The sequence below is a fragment of the Tachypleus tridentatus genome, chromosome 13 (genome assembly GCF_004210375.1).
Source record: "Tachypleus tridentatus isolate NWPU-2018 chromosome 13, ASM421037v1, whole genome shotgun sequence".
In the NCBI taxonomy this organism is placed as follows: domain Eukaryota; kingdom Metazoa; phylum Arthropoda; class Merostomata; order Xiphosura; family Limulidae; genus Tachypleus; species Tachypleus tridentatus.
The window spans coordinates 109,313,536-109,325,616 of NC_134837.1; the positions used below are offsets into that span (position 1 = coordinate 109,313,536).

The window sequence follows — 12,081 nt, forward strand, 5'->3', positions numbered from 1 at the left end:
AGTTTTCATTATTATAATTTACTCTCACATTTTCAAAAAGAAAATCTACATTGTATATGACAATCCAGACTGTTTAATAATAGTGACTGAAAAATCTTCACATATATTGTGATGTGCAGGACGCACTCCATCGTTTTGGTGGATGAAAAAGGAAACGTCGACTTCGTAGAGAGTAATATGTCGGATAAAGGTTGGATAATCACTGGTTTGGAGGATTTCTCAGACCCTAAGCAATGGCTTACCACTAGAATACAGTTTCCAATTCAAGATAACAGTCATTTCACTTCGAAACTCTGACATTGACTAGTTGGGTGAAGACTTGTTGAAACTCCGACAGTCAGTTTGATCATAAATTATGAAACGCTTTTTATAATGCAATGATTTAATTGCCTTTTAAAATTACAAATTCTGTTTTCGTATACTATTTGTTATTCTGTTGTTGTTATTTTCTTAATATTTTTTTATTATTTGTTGTAATGCAATTAGTATCCATGTTTATTCATTTTACTTATTACGTTTACTTATTAAAGTAACAAGCAAAAAATAATTTTAAAATGTATCATCTACTTATGAAGTACCAAAGCTTTACTGTGACTCGGTGAGACATTCATTGTAATACATACAGTGTGAATTGTGCTATATTAAAACGATTTTGAATAAAGAAGTCAGGAAGTTACGTAACAAACACAACTAATAAAAAAGTCACAGTGGAAAATAACGTATGTGAACTACTATGTCAAAAATTTATTTGTTTGTTTATAATTAAGCACAAAGCTACATAATGGGCTATCTGTGCTCGGCCAACCACGGGTATCAAAACTCGGTTTTTATCGGTGAGAGTGCAAAGATATGCCGCTATGTGACCGGGAGGGCAGTGTCAAAATGGTTGGCGTTGTGTTGGGAAGGTATGTAACAACCCTTTCAGACACAAAATATTCATACACTCCAATCATAAATTCATGTTTAAGTCAGGAATTTAGATAATCCCTCATGCTTAACAGCATTTGGAAATGAATGGACGTGGATCAACTTGGAGAACCAGAACAATCAAGAAAGAAACCTGCAACATATATTACTCAAGTCATGATAAGCAAAATTTATCATCTTGTTGTAGATTAGAATTCACAAACACAAAGTTCAATGGAAAAAGCCGTCCACATCCTCCAGGTAACAGTACGAAAATGAATAAAAAATCATATATTTGGAAAAGTGACAAAAGTCATGTGTACAGAAGATGATTCCAAGACATATACGTTCAACCTTTGGATAATTGAAACGGCTGAAGAATAAAACAGGTATTCCTGCGATTATATACTAATACATTCCAGTCAAGTTACCAAACACAGCACCTATGGATTTATTTGCAATCAGACTGTTGAAACGAGCGCTGAAAAATCGTCATCCTCGTATATTAGATGAATTTTGGGAAGCCCTATAGGGAGAAAGAGAGTGCTTTGTACATGATAGCTTTACGACGGAAACATAGGCAATAGAGGTTATAATGCAGGACTACTGTCAGAAAGTACTAACGTCAAATAGAGTATGATCGGATGTAGCGACATGGACTGTAATGACATTGCAAGGCCCTAAATGTCGCTTTATTTAACGTGGTAAAACTCTGTATGTATATGAAGTGTAAAGTGGACTTAAGCGTAAAATTAATATAACGAAGCTCTAGCTTACATGTTTAATTAAAGGGTAACACTTTCACAACTCAAAAGTTGCTAATCAATTTTAATTTTGGACTACTAGTCAGAAATATATTGAAAGTGTATTCACTAAGCAAACACAAATAACACTATATAACACAAATTTTGTTCCTAGATAGTATGTGTTATTTCTTAATTGCTTATGTTGTAAAAGTACAGAAAAGGGCCATTATTCCCTTCAAACTTTGATTTTGTAACCTGGATTAGGCCTGGCATGGCCAAGCGCGTAAGGCGTGCGACTCGTAATCCGAGGATCGCGGGTTCGAGCCCGCGTCGCGCCAAACATGCTCGCCCTCCCAGCCGTGGGGGCGTTATAATGTGACGGTCAATCCCACTATTCGTTGATAAAAGAGTAGCCCAGGAGTTAGCTGTGGCTGGTGATGACTAGCTGCCTTCCCTCTAGTTTTACACTGCTAAATTAAGGACAGCTCGGTGCAGTGGGCTAACAACCTACTCACTTAAATACTTGTTGAAGAATCCGCAAGCGATTGCGGCCCTATGTTCCTAGATGGAATCTAATGATGATAACTAACTAACTAAACTAACCTGAATAATGAAATTTAAAAATTAACCTATTTTCTATGTAAAAACGGGCAAATTTGCACATTTTCATTTACATAAGGTCTGAATAAAACAACATATGAATCAAGATTTACATGCATTTATACTAAAATTATACAAAGATGTTTAGAAGTAAGTAGTTTTTTGAGATTTGCGACTGTAATGTAAATCACTTTCATGTATCAGCCCCCAAATATAGTCTTCCACTATGTTTTCTTTATACGCTCCCAGGTCACTAAAGCAAAGTTTGAAGAAAAATATAGGTTCTTTTCCTTTAGGCATAAGCAATTTGGAAATAACACTTTCTGCCCAGGAACAATAAAAAGTAAAAATTGTGTTACATAGTGTAAAATTGTGCATTTAATTCCTTAAGATGGAAACATATAGAATATTAAAGGCTTGTCTGTTTGTTTTTAGTTAAGCAACAAGCTACACAAAAGGCTATCTGTGCTTTGCCCACCAAGGGTGTCAGTACCCGGTTTCTTGTAAGTCCGCAGATGTATACTATGCCATTGGGGTAAAATATTAAAGATGTTGTGTAGTATTCTCAAGTTCACTGATTTCCATAGTAGAAATCACGCAAAACAACAGGAGGTCGGACAAAAAAACGTATGACGGATAAAAAATATGAATTATCCGCCTGTGACTGAATTCAAAGAAAAAAGAACGAGACTAAATATAAGATAACACAGTGAAGCAATGTTTATTCCAGCAAAAACATAATCAAAGTTCAATTAGGAATGAGTTGTTTTAGTTTGTTTCCTGCAGTATGTGTTATTTTCAAAACTAGAGAGAATTGAGCTAATTTTTCACTTCAGAAAATGCCGCATGGTTCGTTAATTCCTTTCACGTATATAGTAATTTTTTATGGTAAATGTGATACCCTAGTTGACTGACCTAGTTCACTAGGTAAGTAGGGTGAGAGGAACCTGATGGCTTACTTATTCGACGTCTAAATTAAGATTACATGCACGATATAAACAAAAAATATGGATTTTCTTGTATCAAATAAATAGGTACAAAAACCTGTAGTATGCGTATGCTTCCCGGTAATAACTAAGATGAAAAAAACTAACTTACACTTCCTTTATTAACTTCAGTACGGATTTAATTACGTGTAGAAAAATTATTTAGTTATACATTAGGGTTTAATATGTGTTGTTTTACCATAGAAAAATTTGGAATTGTAAAAGTATTATGGAGTAGACAATGAGTGGACATTGAAAACATTACATTTTCAACGAGTTGAGTAGATCTTTTTAATTTTACCCCTTAGTGGCTCAGCGGTAAGTCTCGAAGCTTATAACGCCTCAAATGAGATTTCAATGTTATTGGTTGGCAGAATATAGATAATCCACCGTGTAGTTTTTGCTTTAAAAAGTTTTAGTTTAATTGTTAATATTTCAAAATTAATGGCTTGTTTTAATACGTTGGATCCCACACGATCCGCAGGTGGGACGTGATAGTCTTCCAGTAAGACCTGCCGGTGAGTCGTGCTCCGTTTTCTTTTTAAAGGGCCACTTATTGGATAGGACACAATGGCTACATACACACTCTTCCTAAAAAAATAATTGTAAAATGACTAGTGGAAAGTATCGACAAAATAGGCTTGACAGCCAACGTGTTAACCAGCACAATTAGAGTATCCCAGAAAAAAAAATTGTTTGTTTTTTACTGCATAATATATTGCAAATACTTATAAGACTTTATGAATCATATGGGGGAACAGTTTAAGAAATTAATGCTTTTGGACTCGCTGTATAATGGTATATATCTTGGGATATCTGTGCTCTGCCCACTTCCGGTATCGAAACCCAGTTTCTAGTGTTGTGAGTCCACACTCATATCGCTGTTCCATTGGGGAGCGATCAGAGGTGGAAAATGTCTGCTTGTTATAGTTTTTACGTTAGTACAAATAACTGTTTTGGAAAAAAATTGATTGATTTAGTGATGCTCATAAAATATTGCAGACATTTTAAAATGTTATTTAGGTCATTCTTCGAGTCTATCTTACCCTTGTTTTCTAAAACATGATCTTACAAAAGATATATTGCTTAATCATTCCTGAAAGACGTTTCATTGTTGAAGCTAACAGATTCTATAAATTATGTTTTGAGCTTTCAAAGAAATTTGCCTTGGGAAAGGAATTTCAATCTCATTTTTATTTTGAATCGAGTAAACCAAAATACAAAAAAGTGAAAAATGTTTAAAAGCCAAAATTATCAAAGCATTTCGGTGATATAGTGAGCACATACTTCCATGAAAACTCAAATAAATCGTCTTGAAAAATAATTTTGTAATCAGTATTGAAAGTTACAGAATAATACCTTAGTATCTAAGTAGTTGTCCTCCAGTGACTCGGCCGTACGCCTGAAGAATATTAACGTTAAAAACCGGTTTTCAATACCCATGGTGGCACGGCACCACTCTCGTCATCAAGAAGCACCAGTTTCAGTAGCTTTGTGCTTAAATACAAGAAATAATTAAATAAAAACAACGAGTTTTGGATACGGTAATGGCATAGCGGTTATTCCTAATACTTTTATATCCCATATGTATCATCTTAAAAACTAGAAAGAACTGAGCTAACCTTTCACTTCAGAAAATGCCGCATAGTTCGTCAATTCCTTTCACGTATATAGTGTGCACGCGCTAACCACTTCGGCGACATGGCCGAGCTCCCTTTCTTTATTGCACTGTTCAAATCTCTGCTCTATAGAATAGCGCCAATTAATGTTAAACACAAAGATATAGGTGCTCTGCTCATCGCAAGTATCGAAACCCAACAGTTCGGGTTATAAGCGTGGATTTCGATGCGTTTTATTATAATAAATCAACATCGGACTATCTTGTGTGTCTACAGAGGGAAATCAAACTTCTGACTTTGTTTGACATTGTAATCCGAAGACCTACCGCTGTCCCATCGGAAGACAGGGTTGTAGCCCCTAAGAGTTACTGAGGAAGGGTGGAAAGGGAGTGAAATTTATAAATGAGGGCGCCACTTTTGAAGGAAAATGAATGACAAACAAAAGACATTTTTGTAACATTTTCCGAGACCAGTGCATTTAAATACCAAGCCTGTTTTGTTTTCAACACATTTTAAATTGATTTTATACGTATAAGGATACAATTTAGGAGACTCAAATCACATCTCCTTCTATGCCTATGCACATGTACACGCGCTGTTTAATTCAAATATTTACTATTTGCATACCTAACATATATCTAATTGGCATCACAGCCATGTGTTAATGATCTTTTTGCTTGAATTACCACAAAGTATGAAAGAAAAATATTAGTGTGTGTTTAACTACCTGGCAAGATGGGTGGAAAACAAACACACAAAAAACTAGCAAAATTCAAGGTGCTTTGAAAATAATTGACTTCTATATTTTTTATATGTCAATTTTGGTCACATGCCCAATCAAGATGTTCAAACCAAGAATGTAGTTAACAGTTTTTACTTATAATTCTAAAACTCTATCATATGTGAACCATAAAATACGTAATTTTAACAAATAAATATAAACTACCATAATCAAATTTCCATCAACCATTAAAATTTTCATTCTCCACTCATTATTTGTTGTTATTTTTATCTATATGCATTTATTTAAAACTTGTGAATTTTGCTGGATAGATGATTATTTGTTATTCTTGGAACAAAATATCAGTAATACATGAGTGGTTAAATTATTTACCAAAATTAGTGATGTCATCTATTAGTAACAGTGATCAAATTATAACATTTTTGTTATGAAGAGTTCAAACAATGAACACCGAATTTAGTTTTTAAAAACTGAATGTATGGTTTCAAACGTTATGTTACCAAATACAATAAAATTAGAAGTATTATTTACACTGAGGAACAAAAGGTTTACGTAACATATTGTCTTAAGAATCAAACCAATGCCTTAGGTAAATTTTATAAGAACTACTTTAAGATTCTTATTGCAGTTTTAAGTTTTCCTTCTCTATTCACCATTGCTCCTACATCTTAAAAATTTAAAACTGTTGTATGATTCTTAAAGCTAAGCATAACTTTACTGATTCCAGTTTTTATACACAATGTTGTAGGTTTACAAATTAAACCAATTCAAAAAGTTTTATTAAAACTAAAACCAGATGTTTCAGTGCCCAATTAAAGTTATTTATGTACTTATTTTAGGACAAAATAGTGATTCTCACTAAAACCCATCTAAAAGAATTGACAATATGACACTAAACTGTTAGCAACCGTGTTTTATTTTGAACGCTATTTGAAAATATACTAGTTTTACATTTGAAATGAATGTACACAAATAATAGAATAACTTCTCCTAGCAACCTTTTACAAAATATCATTCAAACAGCTTACAGCAAGAAAAAGTGAATGAATCAAATACATGCAAATTAATTTACCTTCCTCAACTACACAAACTTCAACTAACCAACAAATAATGTTACATCCATATACACATTTTCTACTTACAATAAGTTTAACTTCCATGTAAATCACAATAAATGACTGGCCGTCACCACGAATAATACAACTATTTAAAAGCACAAAAACAACCTTGAAGTGGAATCATGATTAAAGCAACAAATCTAGTAAAGTATTATAAAATTTATCACCAGATAATTATAGAAATAAAAAGTTTTATGATCATGAAATAATACATTTTGTAAATTGGCATTTTGTGTAATATAAATAACAAAATCTAAGTAGAAAGATATCACATAAAATAAAACACTGAAAAAAATAAGCAGTCTGTACAAAATTATGATGTCCAAAAGTGAATAGACTTACTTTTCCAAAACATACCATCAAAATAAATTTTCAGCACATACATTATTAGGAAATTAAAATAATCATCAATAAAGCCTAAAAGCAATAACAAAACAATACAGCTGCTTTACTATTCTGCACCTTTAGAATTTAAGAGATTATCCAAAGCACTTCCTCCTTACATTTCCATTATTAAATCTGTCTTGTTTACATTAAATGTAACTTATTTTACAGTTTGTTTTATATTATATATTTATATGCAATAGTTAAGACTTTCGAATCAGAAAGACAAGTTTCTACAGTCACACATTGTCCTATGAAGCTAAAGTTAAACGAGATAAAAGAAACGAAAGATAGTGCTGTTATAAGGAGGAGGAATAGTTGAAACCATTTAACACCAAATACATCTGATAATTTATTTTTTGAATATTTCACCAATGAATTGAGGATAAGCTGAATTTTTTATATATATATATAACATGAACCTTATATCCATCAGGATAGCTTGTATGACTGATTTAACTAAGCATTTGTAAACTAAACCAATGATGCAAAACTCAAGATAATATTTCTGAAAATTGCAAAAAACCATTTGAAAGCTGGGAACTCATTAAGACATTGGTAATTTTGTTTCATTGAAAGTTTCACCATTGTTTGTGTCTTTTGAAAGTTGTGAAATATATGAATACTGAGTTTATTACAAAGATGAATTTAACAGAGATATGTTATAAAAAAAAAAACAGAGTACTTTAAAAGAGAATAATAGCCAGAATTTGGCAAAACTCAAAGTGTGCATTATATTTTTAATGTAGAAACAGATTGGTTACCATTTTATATAGTTAATCAGATAGTATGTTTCTGTATCCTTTGTTACTCTATGAATAAGTAAAAAAAAAGTTATTGGAAAAGATATCAAACTTCTTTAATAGTTTCCTCATAATAAAAACTAAATAAAAAATGTTAAAACATAGGAAGACTTTTCACAGATTTTTGTGATACTTTGTATGATATAACCTACAAGAAAAATCACAAAGAACATTCTAATATCAAATAATAAAATCAACAGAATTTCTAAAAAAAATTATTGAATTCTCAGATTTGGGCTTAATAAAGGAACATTTACAAATAGTATTTTACTGAAAGGCAACCAGCAATTTATTAAATTTGAATAATTTTGTAAATAGGAACATGACATTTCATTCAAGAGTACTCTGATCACATTTCAACAGTTGTAACACATTATACTTTCAAAGACCTTTAAAATTGAAAAAAAACAAAACACTATTTCCTTTACTGAGACAAACTGAAAGTAGAGTTTATTAATTTTTCTTTTTTTTATTCTAATATTGTACTGACCACACACTAATATATAAGTACATTAACAATATTTTTCAAACTAAATATCAATTTTCATATCTTACTTTTATTACGACATTGCCAAGTATTTAAAAAAGTTCGTATGTTAACTTAACACTTACCATACTCAACAAAAATAATGAAGGAAGCTCCTCAGATCATAACACTTACCAAAAATATAATAAATGATAATTTCTCTCAAGAGCACTAACATTATTATTCCTAAAATATTTGAATAAAAACACAAACTTCAATAACTTATCAATAAGATTACTGCACTAACTACTCACCTCTACTTTCCAACTCCAAGACTGTCATTTGCTAACAAAATCTTTAGAATTTTAAGGCTTTAGAGATTAAACAAATTCATGATGATGATATGTTTAGAGCTTGCATGAGAAGGACAAAAACAGAAGCAAAATACTGCAAGCAAACAGACATTAAATTTCATCTGAGAAATAATAAAATGCAACTATTTATAATACATATGTATAAAAAATAAGAAACTTGTACTGCTTTTAATAGATCCCCCAAAGTTAGATTGTTTTTGTAACAGACTGAGAATGAAACTCAGTTAAAAAAAACATTGATTTATTGCTTTCTATAATACAGAATAACAAAATTTACTTTTTTTTTTTTATTAATAATAGACTTCTTTTACTCTACTTCTTGAAAACGTACTACCTGAACATCTAAATCAAGACTCTTCATTAAATCCAAAATTAAAGTTGTGGAAAGACGACACAAAAGTAAGTACTGAATTTGAAGTTTTTATGGATCACGTCTGCCTTGATGACAACCTTTGAGATGAAGCCTTCATCAAATCAGTAGGTTGAACCAACACCTGACTTTTATGATACCATACAGCCTCCAGTATCTGAATCTAAAACATAAACTTATATCGTGACAACTAAAATTTAAAACATCTTGAAAAATACTCTTTATAAAATTTTAGATAAAACAATCCAACTATGCAGAAATAAAAGAAATAGCTATTGTCCATCAAACAACTAGAAATTCACATTTTTGATATACTGAATACAAATGATTCAACTAAAGTTATTAATTTCTCTAACGTATCTTTCAAACCTTCCTTTAACACAATATATCAAGAAAACTGACAAACTCATAAACATTATTCAAACCTCTCAATACAGATGGAAATATTATTTACTCCCACATTCCAGACACGTGCAATCCATGAAATCTTTATATACAGTACAATCTACTGTGATTATGATTTCTCTAAAAAAGAACATGCAAAATATATACAAGAAAATAGCTATGTCTCATTTATCTCTGTATAAAATCAGATAAGCAAAAAGAATAAAGAATAAATGACTCTTGATAAGAGCTAGACCTCATGATTTGATAAGAATTATGTACAAAAATGTCTTCAACTCCATTAATTGCTATTTACACAAGGATAAGATATAATGATAATTATTTGTTGAGCAACAAAATGCTTGAATGTGAAATACTCTGGCAATGATGAAGCCAGATTAGATAATTGAACAGGAAAAATACCAGTTGTTAACTGTACAAAACTGTATACAAGTAGTAAAGTTGTTAACCCTCTGAAAGATCACACCATTATACCTCACGTTCTTCTCAAAGTTACTACAGTCAGTTCCAACTAAAGAAGCAACAAATCTTAAGATTACCAGTCCCATCCATTTTCTTTAATCATATGAGCCAACTCAATAATGAACTTTCCTTCTTTGTACTTCTGACTCGATTCAAAAGCATGTTCCTGATAAAGAGCAGCATCATTAGTTGTGGGTTTTAAAATAAAAGGCTTTTTTCATATCAGAAAAAGTATGGTCAGATAAAACTAGCCTTCTTACAACCAGTTGCACATGTTCAAAATATATTATGTTTATTATATGTATAACCAGTATATATATATCTATTTACAATAAATATTATTTTAGCAGTAATGCATTTATAAAATTATGTTTATAAAGTGCAAGTATTCTACATGTATTAGGTACAGGTAACCAGTATTTACCACATGTGGCACAAATATTCTTTTAACTGCATCTGCTGCAAAAATTTTGTTTACTACACTTACACCAAACAATCTGCTTGCTAAATGTTAAAAAACATTTGCTTCATTAACAAATTATAATGTCATTTACACAATAACCTCTATGTTGAAATAGTCAGAAATTTCAGTCTTGGTCGACATACTGAAAGTTCATGTTGTAGAACCACCAGTACCAAAGAACAAATTTATTTTGAAAAAAATGTTTGACATGATTTTGTCTAAGCTACAATGGAACAAATTTAACAAAATAGTTCAAAGTTCTACGGTGTGTAAATTTTGAGGTTAATTTATGCATATATATTAAAAGTTTAAGCACCATAAACACAGTTGTTTATCTAGAGAAGTTTAAAGTTTAATTTCAGAAATTTTCTATTAACTCTATGTGACAATACTTAAAATTACAAGTTTCACATGATTCAATAACATATAATGAATACAACCATAAATCCTGTATAATACAATAATATTTTTTATCAATACACGGTTTACAAAAATATTATTGATCTTGCATGATTTAGTAACCCAGCATATTTATGACTTTTAGGATTGCATGTATGTTTGATAAGTTTCTTCCTGTTGGATATACACTGGAAACAAAACCAACTCCAGTAGAATGAAGAGTCAGAAGTATAATGATAAAAAATAAACAGACACAGATAAGTAATTCCAAATCCACACAGAAAAAACAGAAAACCATGGTCAGTTCACAGAATTATGAAAATGGTGCCATTCAACAAGACATTGCTAGACAGCAACTTAACCTCAACAACACAAATTCTGTATCCTGTCCTCAGTATTTAGGAGATAGAAAACTTCACACAAGATCAAAACCAGTACATACAGTGTATGGCGGCAAGAGTAAGCATGTTATTAGTAATATGTGCACAAACTTCTGTCATAAGTAAACAGTGTTATACTGCAAGTAACTGGAATTATAAAGAGAAAATAAGAAAACAGTACCCACTACACAAATTTCCAAATTAATCACAAGAAATACAAGAAACTTAATTTGGACTTATGGAGCTGTGTCTTAGCCTCAACTCAACCACATGAACAGGAAGTCATCTTTTACCTAATATTATGAGCAGGAAAATAATTATTCTAGCTCAATCATAAGAGCAGGGAAAAAAAATTCCATGAACCTGGCATTACAAGGAGAATGTGAAATACCTGCTCAATAACAGGAACAGGGTATTGTACATCCTGTAACTGGTATTATGAGGCAAATGAAGTCCCCCATGCTCAACCATATGAGCATCCTGCAACTAAAAAATACAGAGAGGATGCATATGCCAATCTCAACCATAGGTACAGAATGCTATCTACCTGAACGTGGTATTATGAGGAGGATCCAGTGTAGACTAGTCCAGCTCCCACAAACATCAGCACATCTGAGATGAAATCTCTAGGGCATAGAAGGAAATGGGTTCCCAGCTTTGCCATCTTTTCAATATAGTAGAGTAATATGTAATGTTATGATATGTGTTCTACAATCTTGAAAAAGCCTCCATGGTCCACCATCCAAAGAGTTAGGGACTGGGAAGTGGCAAGGATTCCATAACTCCACTCAAGGAATGGAGAGAGAAAAGGCATTGGGGAGTCTATAGAAATGTCACACCTATTTTGAAAAGAATACT

At 31.6% G+C, this 12,081-nt stretch overlaps 2 protein-coding genes across 24 annotated transcripts in view; one reads left to right on the plus strand and one right to left on the minus strand.

The window, feature by feature from the left end:
* LOC143240169 (transport and Golgi organization protein 2 homolog) overlaps nt 1–8,012 on the plus strand; it is a 38,480-nt gene extending 30,468 nt beyond the window's left edge. The window contains exon 7 of one of the 2 annotated variants that reach the window (XM_076482159.1): nt 120–8,012. In XM_076482159.1, coding sequence (XP_076338274.1) covers nt 120–297 — 178 coding nt within the window. In that variant the 3' untranslated portion in view covers nt 298–8,012. Of the gene's footprint in view, nt 1–83 lie in introns of both variants that reach the window. The other variant, XM_076482161.1, reaches the window with a different exon arrangement.
* LOC143240170 (protein yippee-like 1) overlaps nt 6,498–12,081 on the minus strand; it is a 35,894-nt gene continuing 30,310 nt past the window's right edge. For 18 of the 22 annotated variants that reach the window (XM_076482178.1, XM_076482174.1, XM_076482172.1 and 15 more), the window contains one exon: nt 6,498–9,277. In XM_076482178.1, coding sequence (XP_076338293.1) covers nt 9,173–9,277 — 105 coding nt within the window. In that variant the 3' untranslated portion in view covers nt 6,498–9,172. Of the gene's footprint in view, nt 10,148–12,081 lie in introns of all 22 variants that reach the window. The other 4 variants (XM_076482181.1, XM_076482185.1, XM_076482183.1 and 1 more) reach the window with 1 other exon arrangement.